Source organism: Paroedura picta, chromosome 12 (assembly GCF_049243985.1).
Source record: "Paroedura picta isolate Pp20150507F chromosome 12, Ppicta_v3.0, whole genome shotgun sequence".
In the NCBI taxonomy this organism is placed as follows: domain Eukaryota; kingdom Metazoa; phylum Chordata; class Lepidosauria; order Squamata; family Gekkonidae; genus Paroedura; species Paroedura picta.
Window position 1 is genome coordinate 55262 of NC_135380.1, and position 13362 is coordinate 68623.

The 13362-nt window shown below is 44.7% G+C and overlaps 1 protein-coding gene across 9 annotated transcripts in view; it reads left to right on the forward strand.

The window, feature by feature from the left end:
* Positions 1-13362, forward strand: part of CEP164 (centrosomal protein 164) — a 60518-nt gene that overhangs the window by 15091 nt on the left and 32065 nt on the right. For 7 of the 9 annotated variants that reach the window (XM_077306946.1, XM_077306943.1, XM_077306940.1 and 4 more), the window contains 5 exons: positions 51-158; positions 1914-1999; positions 3365-3529; positions 8452-8670; positions 10820-10951. In XM_077306946.1, coding sequence (XP_077163061.1) covers positions 51-158; positions 1914-1999; positions 3365-3529; positions 8452-8670; positions 10820-10951 — 710 coding nt within the window. The remainder of the gene's footprint in view (positions 1-50; positions 159-1913; positions 2000-3364; positions 3530-8451; positions 8671-10819; positions 10952-13362) is intronic. The other 2 variants (XM_077306942.1, XM_077306944.1) reach the window with 2 other exon arrangements.

Below are 13362 nucleotides of genomic sequence, written 5' to 3' on the forward strand. Positions count from 1 at the left end.
ACTAAGAAAGCTTGTCTGTTCTGCCCATTTTTTCCTTGTTTGGTTTTCAGATTTCTGCCTTTGAGAACATCTTAGATAAGGATGTGTTTCCTCCAGCCTTGGGCAGTGCAGAGTTTGGGGTGAACAGAGCCACAGTAGAAAGTACTTGGAAAGAGGAGGTAAGAAGAGCAGCTTTAATAAATTGTCTTGGCAGACTCTGAAATCTTGGCAGGAGAGTGGAAGGTTAGGGTTAGGGTATACTTCCGTTATTGGGCACTGTCGTCTTATTTACTGTTGGGGATTGTTTTAACTTATTATTAACTAGCTGCAAAACCCGTTCCTAAGAATGGGCTTTCAAAGCCCCCCCAGGGCCCCACGGGCCAGCGGGGGCATGTCTGCGTCCCTGGGGCCTGGCAAGGCAGTGAGAGTGCTTGGCGGGCCCTAGGAAAGGGACCCCCCCCCCCCGCTGCCATGGCCGATTCCATGGGGCCCGGCAAGTGCTCTCACCGCTTGTGCGAGGCGGCAGAAGCACTTGCCCGGCCCCAAGGAAAGGATCTCCCCCCGCCCTCCCCCCCCTGCCGGCGCAGCTGCTTACCTGGAGCCCAGCAAGTGCGCAGGTGGAGCAGTGGAGACTTGCAGAAGCGATGACTCCAGCAGCCAGGCACGTCTGTGAGGCGAGGGGTGAGCACTCGGTGAGGCAGAACAGGAGCCGCAGGGGCAGGGCCAATCAGGGTGCGGCCAGCTTTCACAAATACAAAGAGGAGGAACCATGGATAAGGATGTGTATATAGTTTTATACTGGATATAACAGTTGAGAGCCAGCTTGCTGGGAGCGGCGGTATAAATCCAAAAATAAAATAAATAAATAAAGCTGACACAGATTTCTGCTGGCCTCCATTTGACGCTAAGTCTAGGCTAAAGGGAAATTTAAGATGTAGGAAATATATTTTTTAGAGATTGGTGATAATTAGTAGCCCTTCAGTAAATTATCCATCTGAACTATGGCTCATCTCTGCCCATTCAGCAGGTCAGTTTTTTGGTGTGCTGGAACCATAAACAAGGCCATATACCCCCTTGAGCTGCAGTAGGTCATGACCCCTCAAATGGGGTGATCATGAGAGGAATCCTCAAAGGTTAAACCTCAGTCGCTGTCCATCATGAACATCATTGGACAGTAATGTGCACATTTGAGGAGGCTTGCAGGAGGGAAAGAGATGTCAAGGGTGAGGCAGCATTTGGGCAAGTACTTCTGCAGCACCAGGGAAAACATGTTCATACTGAAGTCGCTAGCACACTTGCATTGTTTAGTTTTCTGGTCTCTGCTCCATTGTCACCCACCTCGAGCCTTTTGGAAGAGGTGGGAAATAAATCGAAATATAATAATAATAATAATAATAATAATAATAATAATAATAATAATAATAATAGTTGTTGTTGTTGTTGTTGTTGTTGTTGTTGTTGTTTTGGTGGCCTCTGTCTCCTTTCTGAAAGGACAGTGTTGTCAGAATCACATGATTGCTGCCATGGTCTTTGAGACCCAAAGTGTAACCATCTTGGATTTTGTATAACCTGCTTGTCTGTTTTGGCCTTCTGTAAACTGTATTTCTGAGATGCTTTGTTCTTCTTTGCAACATTACCAGACAGTCTTATCTTTGTATTTGGTTTGGAGGTTTGGGTTATCGTCTTGGCTGTTTTCCTGGATGGCACCTGGGCTTGAGAGGGGGACCCCTCTCTGGGAGTGAGAACACCTTTGGGCGGGAAACTTTGGGGTAAAAATACTGTATTTTGAAGGTGCAAGCCAGTTTCGGCTTTGAACGTCTGTGGTATCGATCTGCTTGGAAAATAAAATGTTTTCTTTTAAAGAAGTTGTTGATTCCAGTCTGTCAACCTGACAAGTGTTTTGGTGAACACTCCAGTCTTTGTTTCACTTGCAGGCAAATGGGTCATTGGCACAGGAGAAAAACCAAAGCAAAGAGGAGCAGAGCACGGCAGGCAGAGGACAGGCGGAAGCAGATAAGCGGTACAGCCCCAATCCGTGTGTATGGCATCCCATTCCAATAGTGCCCCTACTACAACCAACATAGCACAGCACCTGACAACATGCTAAGATCTCTGCCATGTGCACAGGGCCTTCTTCTGTGCCCACCCCTTCCCTTTTCTTTGCCTGCCTAGAATCATAGAAGAGTTGGAAGGGACCTCATGAGTCATCTAGTCCAACCCCTTCTATGAAGGACACTCACAAACCTATCGCTCATACACTGTAACCTGCCACCCCCTTAAGCCTTCACAGAATCAGCCTCTCCATCAGATGGCTATCCTGCCTCTGTTTAAAAATTTCCAAAGGTGTACTGCCTGCCTTCATCTGGCAGACCAAGCCAGCAAATGTCTGCTGAAACTGCAGTTGTGGTTATTGCTGGGGCTGGCAACCTTGCCGCAGGCTCACCTATGGATTTAATTGTAGGATTGTCCTCCTCTGCAGTGGGACCCCTTGACTTAGCAAGCAGCAGGTTCTGTTAATCGGCTTCTATAAGTACATCCACCTGGCATCCTGCCACACCTCTGTAACATTTTACATGTCATGCCCAGCTTGGCTTATCCTGTAGTAGGAAATGGCCAGTACTTTACAAAACACTTACTGAGAGCTGAGGATTCTCCTTTATGAAAGCAAGATTGTAGTTTTCATGGTTGGAAGGAAAAATTTTAGAGTGTATAATCTCAGTTTCCAGAGCTCCCCTGTAGTTTATAATCAGTCGTCATGCCTCCTGACTTGACCTTTTCGCACAAGGCCTAAGACATCATGAAGCCAAAACAAAAGGGCACGGCACAGCAGTGGTTAATTCTTGATACACAGTACATTTTGAGCTCTGAAGCAGAAGTATTTTATTTTTCCCTTGCTTCCTCTCTAAAAACATGCTTTTTACCATCTGGGTTCTGGACAATGGGAAGTCAAAAGTAATGACAGTATAACAGCTACTTTATTTTTGTAGCACGCCCTTCCTGGGTAGCTCAGGGCACGTAACAACATTGTTTAAAAACAATTCAGTTGCATAATAAAACCAACATAAATCAATAAGACATATTTGCTAGTTACAGTAACCTCCCAATGGTTTAAAACTTGGGGCTGGGGAGAGTTCAAGTTCTTTAGAGGGGCAAATCTCTCAATTATAGCAGTGAGGCCAACATTTCTTGATGATCTTATTTATTTGTTTCTTATTTGATTGATTGATTGATTGATTGATTGATTGATTGATTGATTGATTGATTGATTACCCGTTGCTCTCAGAATTGACTCGTGGTGGGTTACAACAAGAACAGGCTTAATATCTAGTCATGAAATATTATGCATGGTAACTTTTTGTCCTTTTGTCTTTTAACTGCTGCCAAGTGACAGGAGTAAAAACTGTTCCAGTGCTCATGAAAGGGTTGAAGAGAAGTATTCCAATGTGGAGAAGATGAGCTTGATAGATACTGGTACTCAGGAGGAGGAGAAGGAGAAAAGAACTGTAAATGGACTGAAGAATACCATGGAGCCTGACACACCTTGCCAGGAGTAAGGGCTGGGTCTGGGAGAGCAGCTGCATTCACCTGTGGTTCACACGGGTTGTCCATGTGGCAAGCAGAGCTTTTATTCATACCTAAGCAAGCACCTGGGATGCCAGGTTGGTGGAGGGCAGCGACTTGGGAAGATGCAAGAGGTGTAGCTTGTGCCTGGCAATTCCAGATCTGGGATGCTGCTGCAGCTACCCAGGCGCAATGCCGGGTGAATACCTGTGCCCTCCACTGCTACCACTGTTCAGATCCAAAACAGATCTGGGGATAGAAGGTTTGCAGCAGAAACTTTAGGAAAAATCAAATACATCACTATAGAATGGGTGAAACTTGTCTTGGCAATAGTACATGTGAAAAGGTTCTGGGCGTCTTAGTAGACCATATATTGAACATGAGTCAGCAATGTGACTCGGTGGCTAAAAAGGCAAACAGGATTTAGGGCTGTATTAAAAGAAGTATAGTGGCCAGATCACACAAGGTGATGTTACCCCCTTTCTCTGCTCTGATAAGACCTCACTTGGAGCACTGTGATCAGTTTTGGGCGCCACAACTGAAGAAAGATGTAGAGAAACTGGAGTGTGTCCAGAGGAGGGCTACGAAGACAGTGAGGGGTTTGGAGTCCCAAGATGTATGAAGAAAGGTTTAGGGACCTTGGTCTGTTTAGCCTGGAAAGAAGATGACTATGAGGTGATATGGCAACCATTTTCAAATACTTGAAGGGCTGTCATATAGATGATACAGAAGATGGAGCAGAGTTGTTTTCTCTTGCCCCAGAGGGTTGGACCACTTGGGCATGAATCTGGGGTCACTGTTGATGAGCAGGTAGTTGTGAGAGCTTGCATTGTGCAGGGGATTGGACTAGGTGACCCTGTAGGTCCCTTCCAACTCTATGATTCTGTGATTCCTCCCCTAGTATCTCTAGACAGACAAGCCGTCTCCTCACATACAGTGCTACTCCACCTCCTCTTCAATGTTTTCTGTTTCTTTTGAACAACTCATATCCATCCACTACTGCATTCCAGTCATGGGTAGCATTCCAACAAATTTCTGTCATGCCTACTAAATCATATCTCTTCACTTAAAAAAAAAACAAACTTAATGGCATAATACTCACAATTGGAATACTAAAATTGAGGGGTACAATCTATTCAGAAGGGACAGACAAGAAAAGAAGGGGGGAGGTGTTGCAATGTATGTTAGAAATCTTTATACTTGTGAAGAAATACAGGTACCCGACCATGAAAGTTCAATTGAGTGTATCTGGGTAAATATAAAAGGAGTAGGAAATGAGAGTGGTATTATTGTGTGGGTCTGCTATCGACCACCAAACCAGTCAGAGGACTTGAATGAGATATTGCTAGACCAAATTACACAATTTTCAAAAAAGGGGGAAACAGTGGTCATGGGTGACTTCAATTACCCAGATATCTGTTGGAAGACCAACTCTGCTAGAAATGCAAACTCCGTTAAATTCTTAACTTTTCTTGCTGACAGCTTCATTTCCCAGAAAGTAGAGAGGGGAACCAGGGGTTCTGCTATTTTAGACTTGATTCTCATCAATAGGGAAGAACTGATAAATGAGGTGGAAGTAGTGGGCACACTTGGTAGCAGTGACCATGTGCTTTTGGAATTTTCAATCATGGGAAAGAGAAAACCTTTATGTAGTTGTACATATAGACTGGACTTCAGGAAAGCTGATTTTCACAGACTTAAAGGTATGTTGCGTAGAGTCCTGTGGTCAGAAAGACTTAAAAGAGATGGGAGTCCAAGAGGGCTGGGAGTTTCTTAAAAGTGAAATACTGAAGGCTCAATCACAAACAGTTCCCTTGAGAAGAAAAGATGGAAGGAGCCTAAGGAAGCCAAGTTGGCTCCATAAGCAGTTGTCAAAAGATTTGAGGAATAAAAAAGAGTCATTTAGGAAATGGAAGGAAGGCCTTATTACCAACAAATAACCAATAATTGTAGGGGGAGTGTTAGAAAGCTAAAGCTCAATATGAGCTTAGGTTAGCAAGAAATGCTAAACATAACAAAAAAGGCTTCTTTAGTTATATTTCAAGCAAGAAAAAAGAATAGGGACACCATAGGACCACTGCGAGGACAAGAAAGTGAAATTATAATAGATGAAGAGAGGGCTGAACTTCTTAACTCCTATTTATCTTCTCTTGTGAGGGAAATAGTGATCAGTGTGGCAAAAACAACACAACACAACACAGGGGATGGGAATGGTGGCCTAGGATCACTGTTGGAATAGTCCACAAACACCTAGTTTCTTTAAATGAAATAAAGTATTTTGGGCCAGATGATTGGAGGCGGGTAAATGTTGTCCCCATCTTCAAGAAAGGGAAAAAGGAGGATCCGGGTCATTATCGACCCATCAGCTTGACATCTGTAGCTGGCAAAATTTTGGAACAAATCATCAAACACTCGGTCCTTGAGCAGCTGGAATTGAGAGCGGTGATTTCTAAGACTCGGCACGGGTTTCGCAAGAACAAGTCATGTCAGACCACCTTATCTCTTTTTTCGAGAAAGTGGCTACCTTGCTGGATCAGGGGAATGCCGTGGACATAGTTTATCTTGATTTCAGTAAAGATTTTGATAAGGTTCCACATGATATTCTTGTTCACAAGTTGGTAAAATGCGGTATGGATTCTAATTCTGTCAGGTTGACAAATCGTACCCAGAGGGTACTTGTTAATGGTTCAGCATCTTCTTGGAAAAGAGTGACAACTGGAGTACCCCAAGGATCTGTCCTGGGGCCTGTGTTGTTCAACATACTTATAAATGATTTGGATGAGGGATTAGAGGGGATACTAATTAAATTTGCAGATGATATTAAACTGGGTGGGGTAGCAAACGCAACTGAAGACAGCAACAGAATACAGGATGATCTTGATAGGCTCGAGAAGTGGGCTAAACTGAATAAAATGAAGTTCAGTAGGGACTAAAGTTCTGCATTTAGGTAGGAAAGACCAAATACACCAATATAAGATGGGGGAGACTTCTCTTGGCAGTAGCATGTGCGAAAAGGATCTAGGAGTCTTAGTAGACCATACATTGAACATGAGTCAGCAGTATGACTCAGTGGCTAAAAAGGCAAATGGGATTTTGGGCTGTATCAAACGGAGTATCGTGTCCAGATCATGGGAGGTGATGGTACCGCTTTACTCTGCTCTGGTTCGGCCTTATTGGGAGTACCGTGTTCAGTTTTGGGCACCCCAGTTGAAGAGGGATGTTGACAAATGAGCGTGTCCAGAGGATGGCAACAAAGATAGTGAGGGGTTTGGAGACCAAGACATATGAAGAAAGGTTGGGGGAGCTTGGTCTGTTTAGCCTAGAGAGATGACTGAGAGGGGATCTGATAACCATCTTCAAATATTTAAAAGGGTGCCATATGGAGGATGGAGCAGAATTGTTCTCTCTTGCCCCAGAGGGACAGACCAGAATGAATGGGTTGAAATTAATTCAACAGAAATTCCATCTAAACATCCGGAAGAAGTTCCTGACATAGCGGTTTCTCAGGGGAACAGGCTTCCTTGGGAGGTAGTGGGTTCTCCATCTTTGGAAATTTTTAAACAGAGGCTAGATAGCCATCTGATGGAGAGGCTGATTCTGTGAAGGGAAAGGGGTAGCAGGTTACAGTAGATGAGCGATAGGGATGTGAGTGTCCTGCATAGTGCAGGAGGTTGGACTAGATGACTCATGAGGTCCCTTCAAACTCTTTTATTCTATGAAAAGGACGTCGACAAAATTGATAGTGTTCAGAGGAGATTGGCAAGAATGATCTGGGGCTTGAGGACCAAGCCATATGAGGAAAGGCTGAGGGATTTGGGAATGTTCAGCCTGGAGAAGAGGAGAGTTTGATGTAGTGATTAGGAGTGCGGACTTCTAACCTGGCATGCCAGGTTCAATTCTGCACTCCCCCACATGCAGCCAGCTAGGTGACCTTGGGCTCACTACGGCACTGATAAAACTGTTCTGACTGAGCAGTGATATCAGGACTCTCTCCACCTCACCTACCTCACAGGGTGTCTGTTGTGGGGAAAGGAAAGGGAAGGCGACTGTAAGCCACTTTGAGCCTACTTCAGTAGAGAAAAGCGGCATATGAGAACCAATCTTATTAAGAGGGGACATGATTGCTGTCTTTAAGTATGTAAAGATTGTAGAGGAGGGCAGGGAAAGGTTCCTGTTGTCAGCAGAAGATAGGACCTGCAATAATTCTGTGTATAGAATGATATCAGCTAGATATTAGGGGAAAGAAATTCACAGAGTAGTTCAGCAGTGGAATTGGCTGCCTAGGGAGGTGATGAGCTCCCCCTCATGGCAGTCTTCATGCAGATGCTGGACAGAGATTTCTAATGGATGCTTCAGGCTGATTTTGCATTAAACAGAGGGTGGGACTACATGGCCTGTATGGCCCCTTCCATCTCTGTGATTCTAAATCCACCTACACATTGAGCAAACTGCATTGTTGTGGTTCATGTTGCTTCTTTGGCAAGGCAGAATTTTTGGCTCTGGATATTTGGCCTGGTACAGATATTGAGAGGTTGGCTACCATTCCAGAAGAAGCTATGTGTGTTTCTTCTTGTCAGGCTTTTTCTTCCTTGATTGCAAAGGAGCACCTGTGTTAGTTTGCCATAGCAAAATAAAAGTCCAGTGGCACCTTAATGATGAGCATTTATTTCAGTACAAGCTTTTGTGAGTCAGAGATGTGAGGTCAGAGGTCAGACTGGGAATTCTCCATAAAGTGAAGATAAGACATGTATGAGTGGGATTGAGAACAGTTTTGTGGGAATTCTATCATGGATATTTCAAGTGTATGGTCTCGGTGAAGGAAATATAATGCCACCCTCCTTGTTACCCTTTCTCTTCACAGTGCACGTTCATTGGTTTCTGTATGGTAAAGCAAATTTCTCTTCATTGCAGAGCATCTGGGACTGCAATCATGCAAACAGAGGATTCAAAGCAACCTTCTGCGGACTCCCTGGAGAAAATATTTAAGGAAGAACAGAATACACTGGAACAATTAAAAATGCACCTGCAGCAAGACAAAGAGGATCAGGTCCAGCACTTCCAGCAAGAGCTACAACGGGATCAGGAGGAGGCGATTCAGTTGCTCTGTCAGCAAAAGGAGGGTATCCTCTGGTGAGGAGTTTTGCCATGCTGCAGCTCCTCTCTGCACAGGCAGAAGCTACAGGGCAAGCTGGCCATTAAGGAAATACTACTGACTTAGACTTAGGCTGTCCTAGTAATTACCCAGTTTTGTGCTTGCCAGGACCTTTATCCAAAAGGGGAGTGGTCATGTGGTGGCCACACAGACCTCGCTGCCTTGGAACAGCCACATATCTCTTTGACTGAATTCAGTCAGTGCATTATCCCCTATAAATCACTGTGACCAATTAAGCATGGGACAGAGAATCTAGGGTGGCGGCAGCAGGGCAGCCCTGATTGTGCACAACACTGCCGCCAGCCCTGGCCTGGCAGCGTGCCCCAGAAGACCCATGTTAAAGAAACGTGGAATCTTCCACATTCCCTGGGATGCTGAGGGCATCAGCAGGGGCTGGGTCGGGCCAGCATCATGCATAATTGGCAGAGCCGGGCCTTTGGTCCTGGCCCTCCCCCCAACTTACGGTGTCCCTGCAGGGACACCACACGCCGCAGAGTTGGCTGGGGACTCCCTCCACCCTCACCTTGGTGGGAGAGTGGCATGCTGCTCCCCGCCATTGTGCGGTGGGAGGCCCATTCCCCCCGCTCCCCCACCCCCATTACTGCCTCCAGGCAGCATGCTGGGCTTTCCAGCCCCAGCATTTTGTGCAAACATGAGTGCTACTCTGAGGCAGCCCACATACTCCAGGGGATTCTCTCCCCCGTGAGTATGTGGAAAGTGCCAGGGCATGCTGCATAATGGGTCTGTGTGGTGTAAGTGATTTAATATTTTTTTAAAACTTTCAACACTTACATATTCTAAGGGAAAAGTTGAGATGTATTTATTTGTTCTGTGGTCAAAGTGAAAACCCTTCATCAGCCAATACACAGACAATGTATTAAAATTTATTTTAAAATTGGATAACTAGACATGCCTGGTGGAGGAGCTCCCTTTTGCAGGCCCCGTGGAACTGATTTCGTTCCATCAGGATCTTGTTCTCCTCTGTGAGCTCATTCTACCAAGTGGGACCAGGACAGAAAAGGCTCTGGCTCCGATTGAGGTCAAGTGAAGTTCCTTGGGGCCAGGGATCACTAGCCGGTTGCAGGCGGCGGAGCACAGGGCTCTTTGAGGGGCATATGTAAAGAGTCAGTCCTTCAGGTACACTGGGCCCAGACTGCATATGGTACATAAACTGCATAGCATATATGATCAGTAATAAATTCCATTACACTGAGGATTTTGTCTGATACTTTATTGAGTTTCAGAGTTCATTAGAGTCCAAATCCTCAGTGAAAGTCAGTGTGAGTTTCAGAGATGTTAACCTAATTGGAATTCATTAGCAAATGTGACATAGTGAACTTTGTTCTCAACACATCCTAGAAAGTCCTATTCACTCTTGGACCTTGCCATGCTCATTTAGGGAGTGGTGGTGGTGCTGCCAGTTGGGAATGGTTCAGGCCTGTCCAGATAGGATCTCGCATTGACTGTACTGGTTTTTGTATTCTATGTCACACCCTGTTCCTTGAATTTATGGCCCTCCTTTGTGTAAGAGATTATTTTCTTCTTCCTTTTGAGGGACTAAGGTGAGAGTGATGCATATAGCTGATGTTGCATTTTCTAGCCCTTGAAAGCTTATGCCACAATAAATTGGTCTGTCTTTTAGGGGTGGGGCTTTTTGAACTGCTGAAGTGTTCTGAGAACCTCCAAATGAACCAGAAGGTCAGGGAGAGTTCCCTGCTTTCCCCTCTCCCTTTCTCCATTTCCAAGCTGAAAGAAAGGATGGGGGCAGATGGGGTGCATGCTGTTGTACCAACGAAATGCAGCATGGACAAACTGAAGAGCGCATGTGGCTGTCGCCTCTACAGCACTGCATGGCAGAGTGGCTGGGAGTTGCAGTATACTGGCAGAAGTGAGCAACCCTCCCATTACTGAGCTTAAGCTTTCTAGGGGAAGGAAGGAGGGCCGTCATGGTGTGCTTGATGAACAAATATGTGGCCTCTTGTAGTCCTTGTCTGGGACCTAGGACAAAATGTTGTCTTGGTAATAAGGCTGGAGATAGACATGGAAAGGAATGCTGGTACTCTGCTTTTTTGAATGCAAGAGGGTGATTTGGGGAGATACCTAAACCACCTTCTCCTCATTCATTAGGTCATTAAAAACAGAGTTGGAGAAGACCAGGCAAGAGGAGGAGCTACGCTTGAGGGAGGAATTGCAAGACAAACTCCTGAAACTCCAGAGCGAAAGTCAGTCTGAACTGGAAGCAGAGAAAGAGAGACTCAGGTACCACTTTTGAATGAGTAGGATCTGTGAGTACTGGCATCTCCCAAAAAGGAGGAAGTGTGAGAGCACTGACATGGGACCCTTGGTTTAAGATGACTTTGCATCTGCCTCATTACTTGAGAAATTACCTGAGACTTCACAGAATTTCTTTCTTGAAAAGGGTTTTGAAATAGAGGACTCTTCTTTGTGAAATACTTTCCTGCACTAAGGATCACTTCAAGCTTTCTATAGTTAAATTGAAAACTTTAAGTGGCAATAGCTCTACCCATTCTAAGGGCAGACATGGAACACACATGCCTGCAGTGGGTAGAGAGAGACTTACTTGATTGGCTTAGACTCAAATTTTGCTGTTTGTGGTTTGTAAACAAAAGTTTGTGAGGGGTCTACTGTCATGAACTTCCAAAAACGTTTAAAACCATTTATGGCAGTTTGAAGGGACTGTACAAGACAGCCCCAAACAGTTGAGTGGTGTGGAACAGACTTCTCCCCATGCTCAGCTTCTTTTAGGATTTTCTGCAAACTCTGTTTAAAGGGACGTTGGTCCCTTTCAATGGAGTTTGCATGGTTTGTGGGTTTGATTTGTGGTTCAGCTCCTTATAAACCAGCATTCCAGGCTATATTGTCTACATCTAGGCTTTGATAAGCCCCCAGAGCCATTTGGAAACAGATGGGATCCATGAATCTTTGGAGTCAAAGCATCCTAGGGGGTCATTTGGCCTTGTGATGTTTCTGAGACACTGTGCCCTCAGTGCTAATCTTATTCAACTATTATCGACATTCCTTACACTCTCCTTTTTGTTTTATTTGGGACAATGAGACTGTTATGTGATGGAAGTATGTATGTAATGCTATTTAGAATCTAACTCAGGACAGGGTAACAAACTCAGCGCAGCTTGTCACTTGTGGGGATGCCTCCATGCTTGGGTGGAGATGGATGGAACTAACAACAAGCTACTTTTCATTACTTTTTTTCACAACTGGAAGAGTGTCTGCCATTAACTTTACATTTTTATTGCCCCAATTGTTTTTGAATGACAATTGAGCCCAAAGGACTGATTTGCTTTTCATAGCATCATAGAGTTGGAACTGACCTCCAGGGTCATTTAGTCCAACCCCCTGCACAATGCAGGATCTCACGGTGACCTCTGTTTCATGCCCAAGTGATCCCTCCACCAAAAATCACCAGAATCCAGCTTGGCCTGGAAAAATTCACCTACCATCCCTCAGTGGCAATTAGCAATTCCCTGGGTATGCAAGGAAGGGCCACAAGAGACAAACACTGGTACATCCCTTCCTGCCCACTCACAATCTGCACAAGTTCATAAAATCAGCATTTCTGCCAGATGACTATCTAGCCTCTGCTTAAAAACTTCCAGAGGAGGAGAATTCACCACCTCCCGAGGAAGCCTATTTCACTTAGGAACCGCCCGAACTGTCAGGAACATTTTCCAATGTTTAGCCGAAAATTCTTTTGAATTAATTTAAACCCATTGGTTCTGGTCCAACCCTCTGGGGCAACAGAAAACAACTCTGTTCAATAGGACAGTCCTTCAAGTATTTGAAGATGGTTATCATATCACCTCTTAGTCATCTTTTCTCCAGGCTAAACAGACCAAGGTCCCTCAACCTTTCCTCATACGACTTGGTCTCCAAACCCCTCACCATCTTCATAGCCCTTCCCTGGACAAGGTCCAGTTCATCTACTTATTTCTTCAGTTGTGGTGCTCAAAACTGAATACGGTACTCCTGAGTGAGGTTTAACCAGAGCAGAGTACATTGATAACATCACCTCACGTGATCTGAACACTATACTTTTTAAAATACAGCCAAAAATCCTGTTTGCCTTTTTAGCCACCAGGTTACACTGCTGACTCATGTCCAGTATATGGTCTACTAAGACCCCCACATCCTTTTCACATTTACTACTGCCAAGACATGTCTCACCCATCCTATAATGATGCATTTGATTTTTCCTGCCTAAATGCAGAACTTTACATTTTTCATTATTGAAATTCATTTTAGCCCAGTTTTCCAGCCTTTCAAGATCATCCTGCATCTTGATTCTGTCTTCTGGTGTGCTTGCTACCCCTCCCAGTGTTGTATCATCTGCAATTTAATAAACACCTCCTCTATTCCTTCATCCAAATAATTTATAAATATGTTGAACAACAAAGGGCCCAGGGCAGATCCCTGAGGCACTCCACTTGTCATTCCTCTCCAAGAAAATGGCGAAACATTTATAAACACGCGTTGGATGCCATCTGTCACCCAGTTCTCAATCCACCTAATAGTAATAGGATCCATACCTCATTTTACCAACTTGCTAATAAGAATATCATGCGGAACCTTATCAAATGCCTCACAGAAATCAAGGTAAACAGGGATCTGTCCTGGGGCCTGTGTTGTTCAAC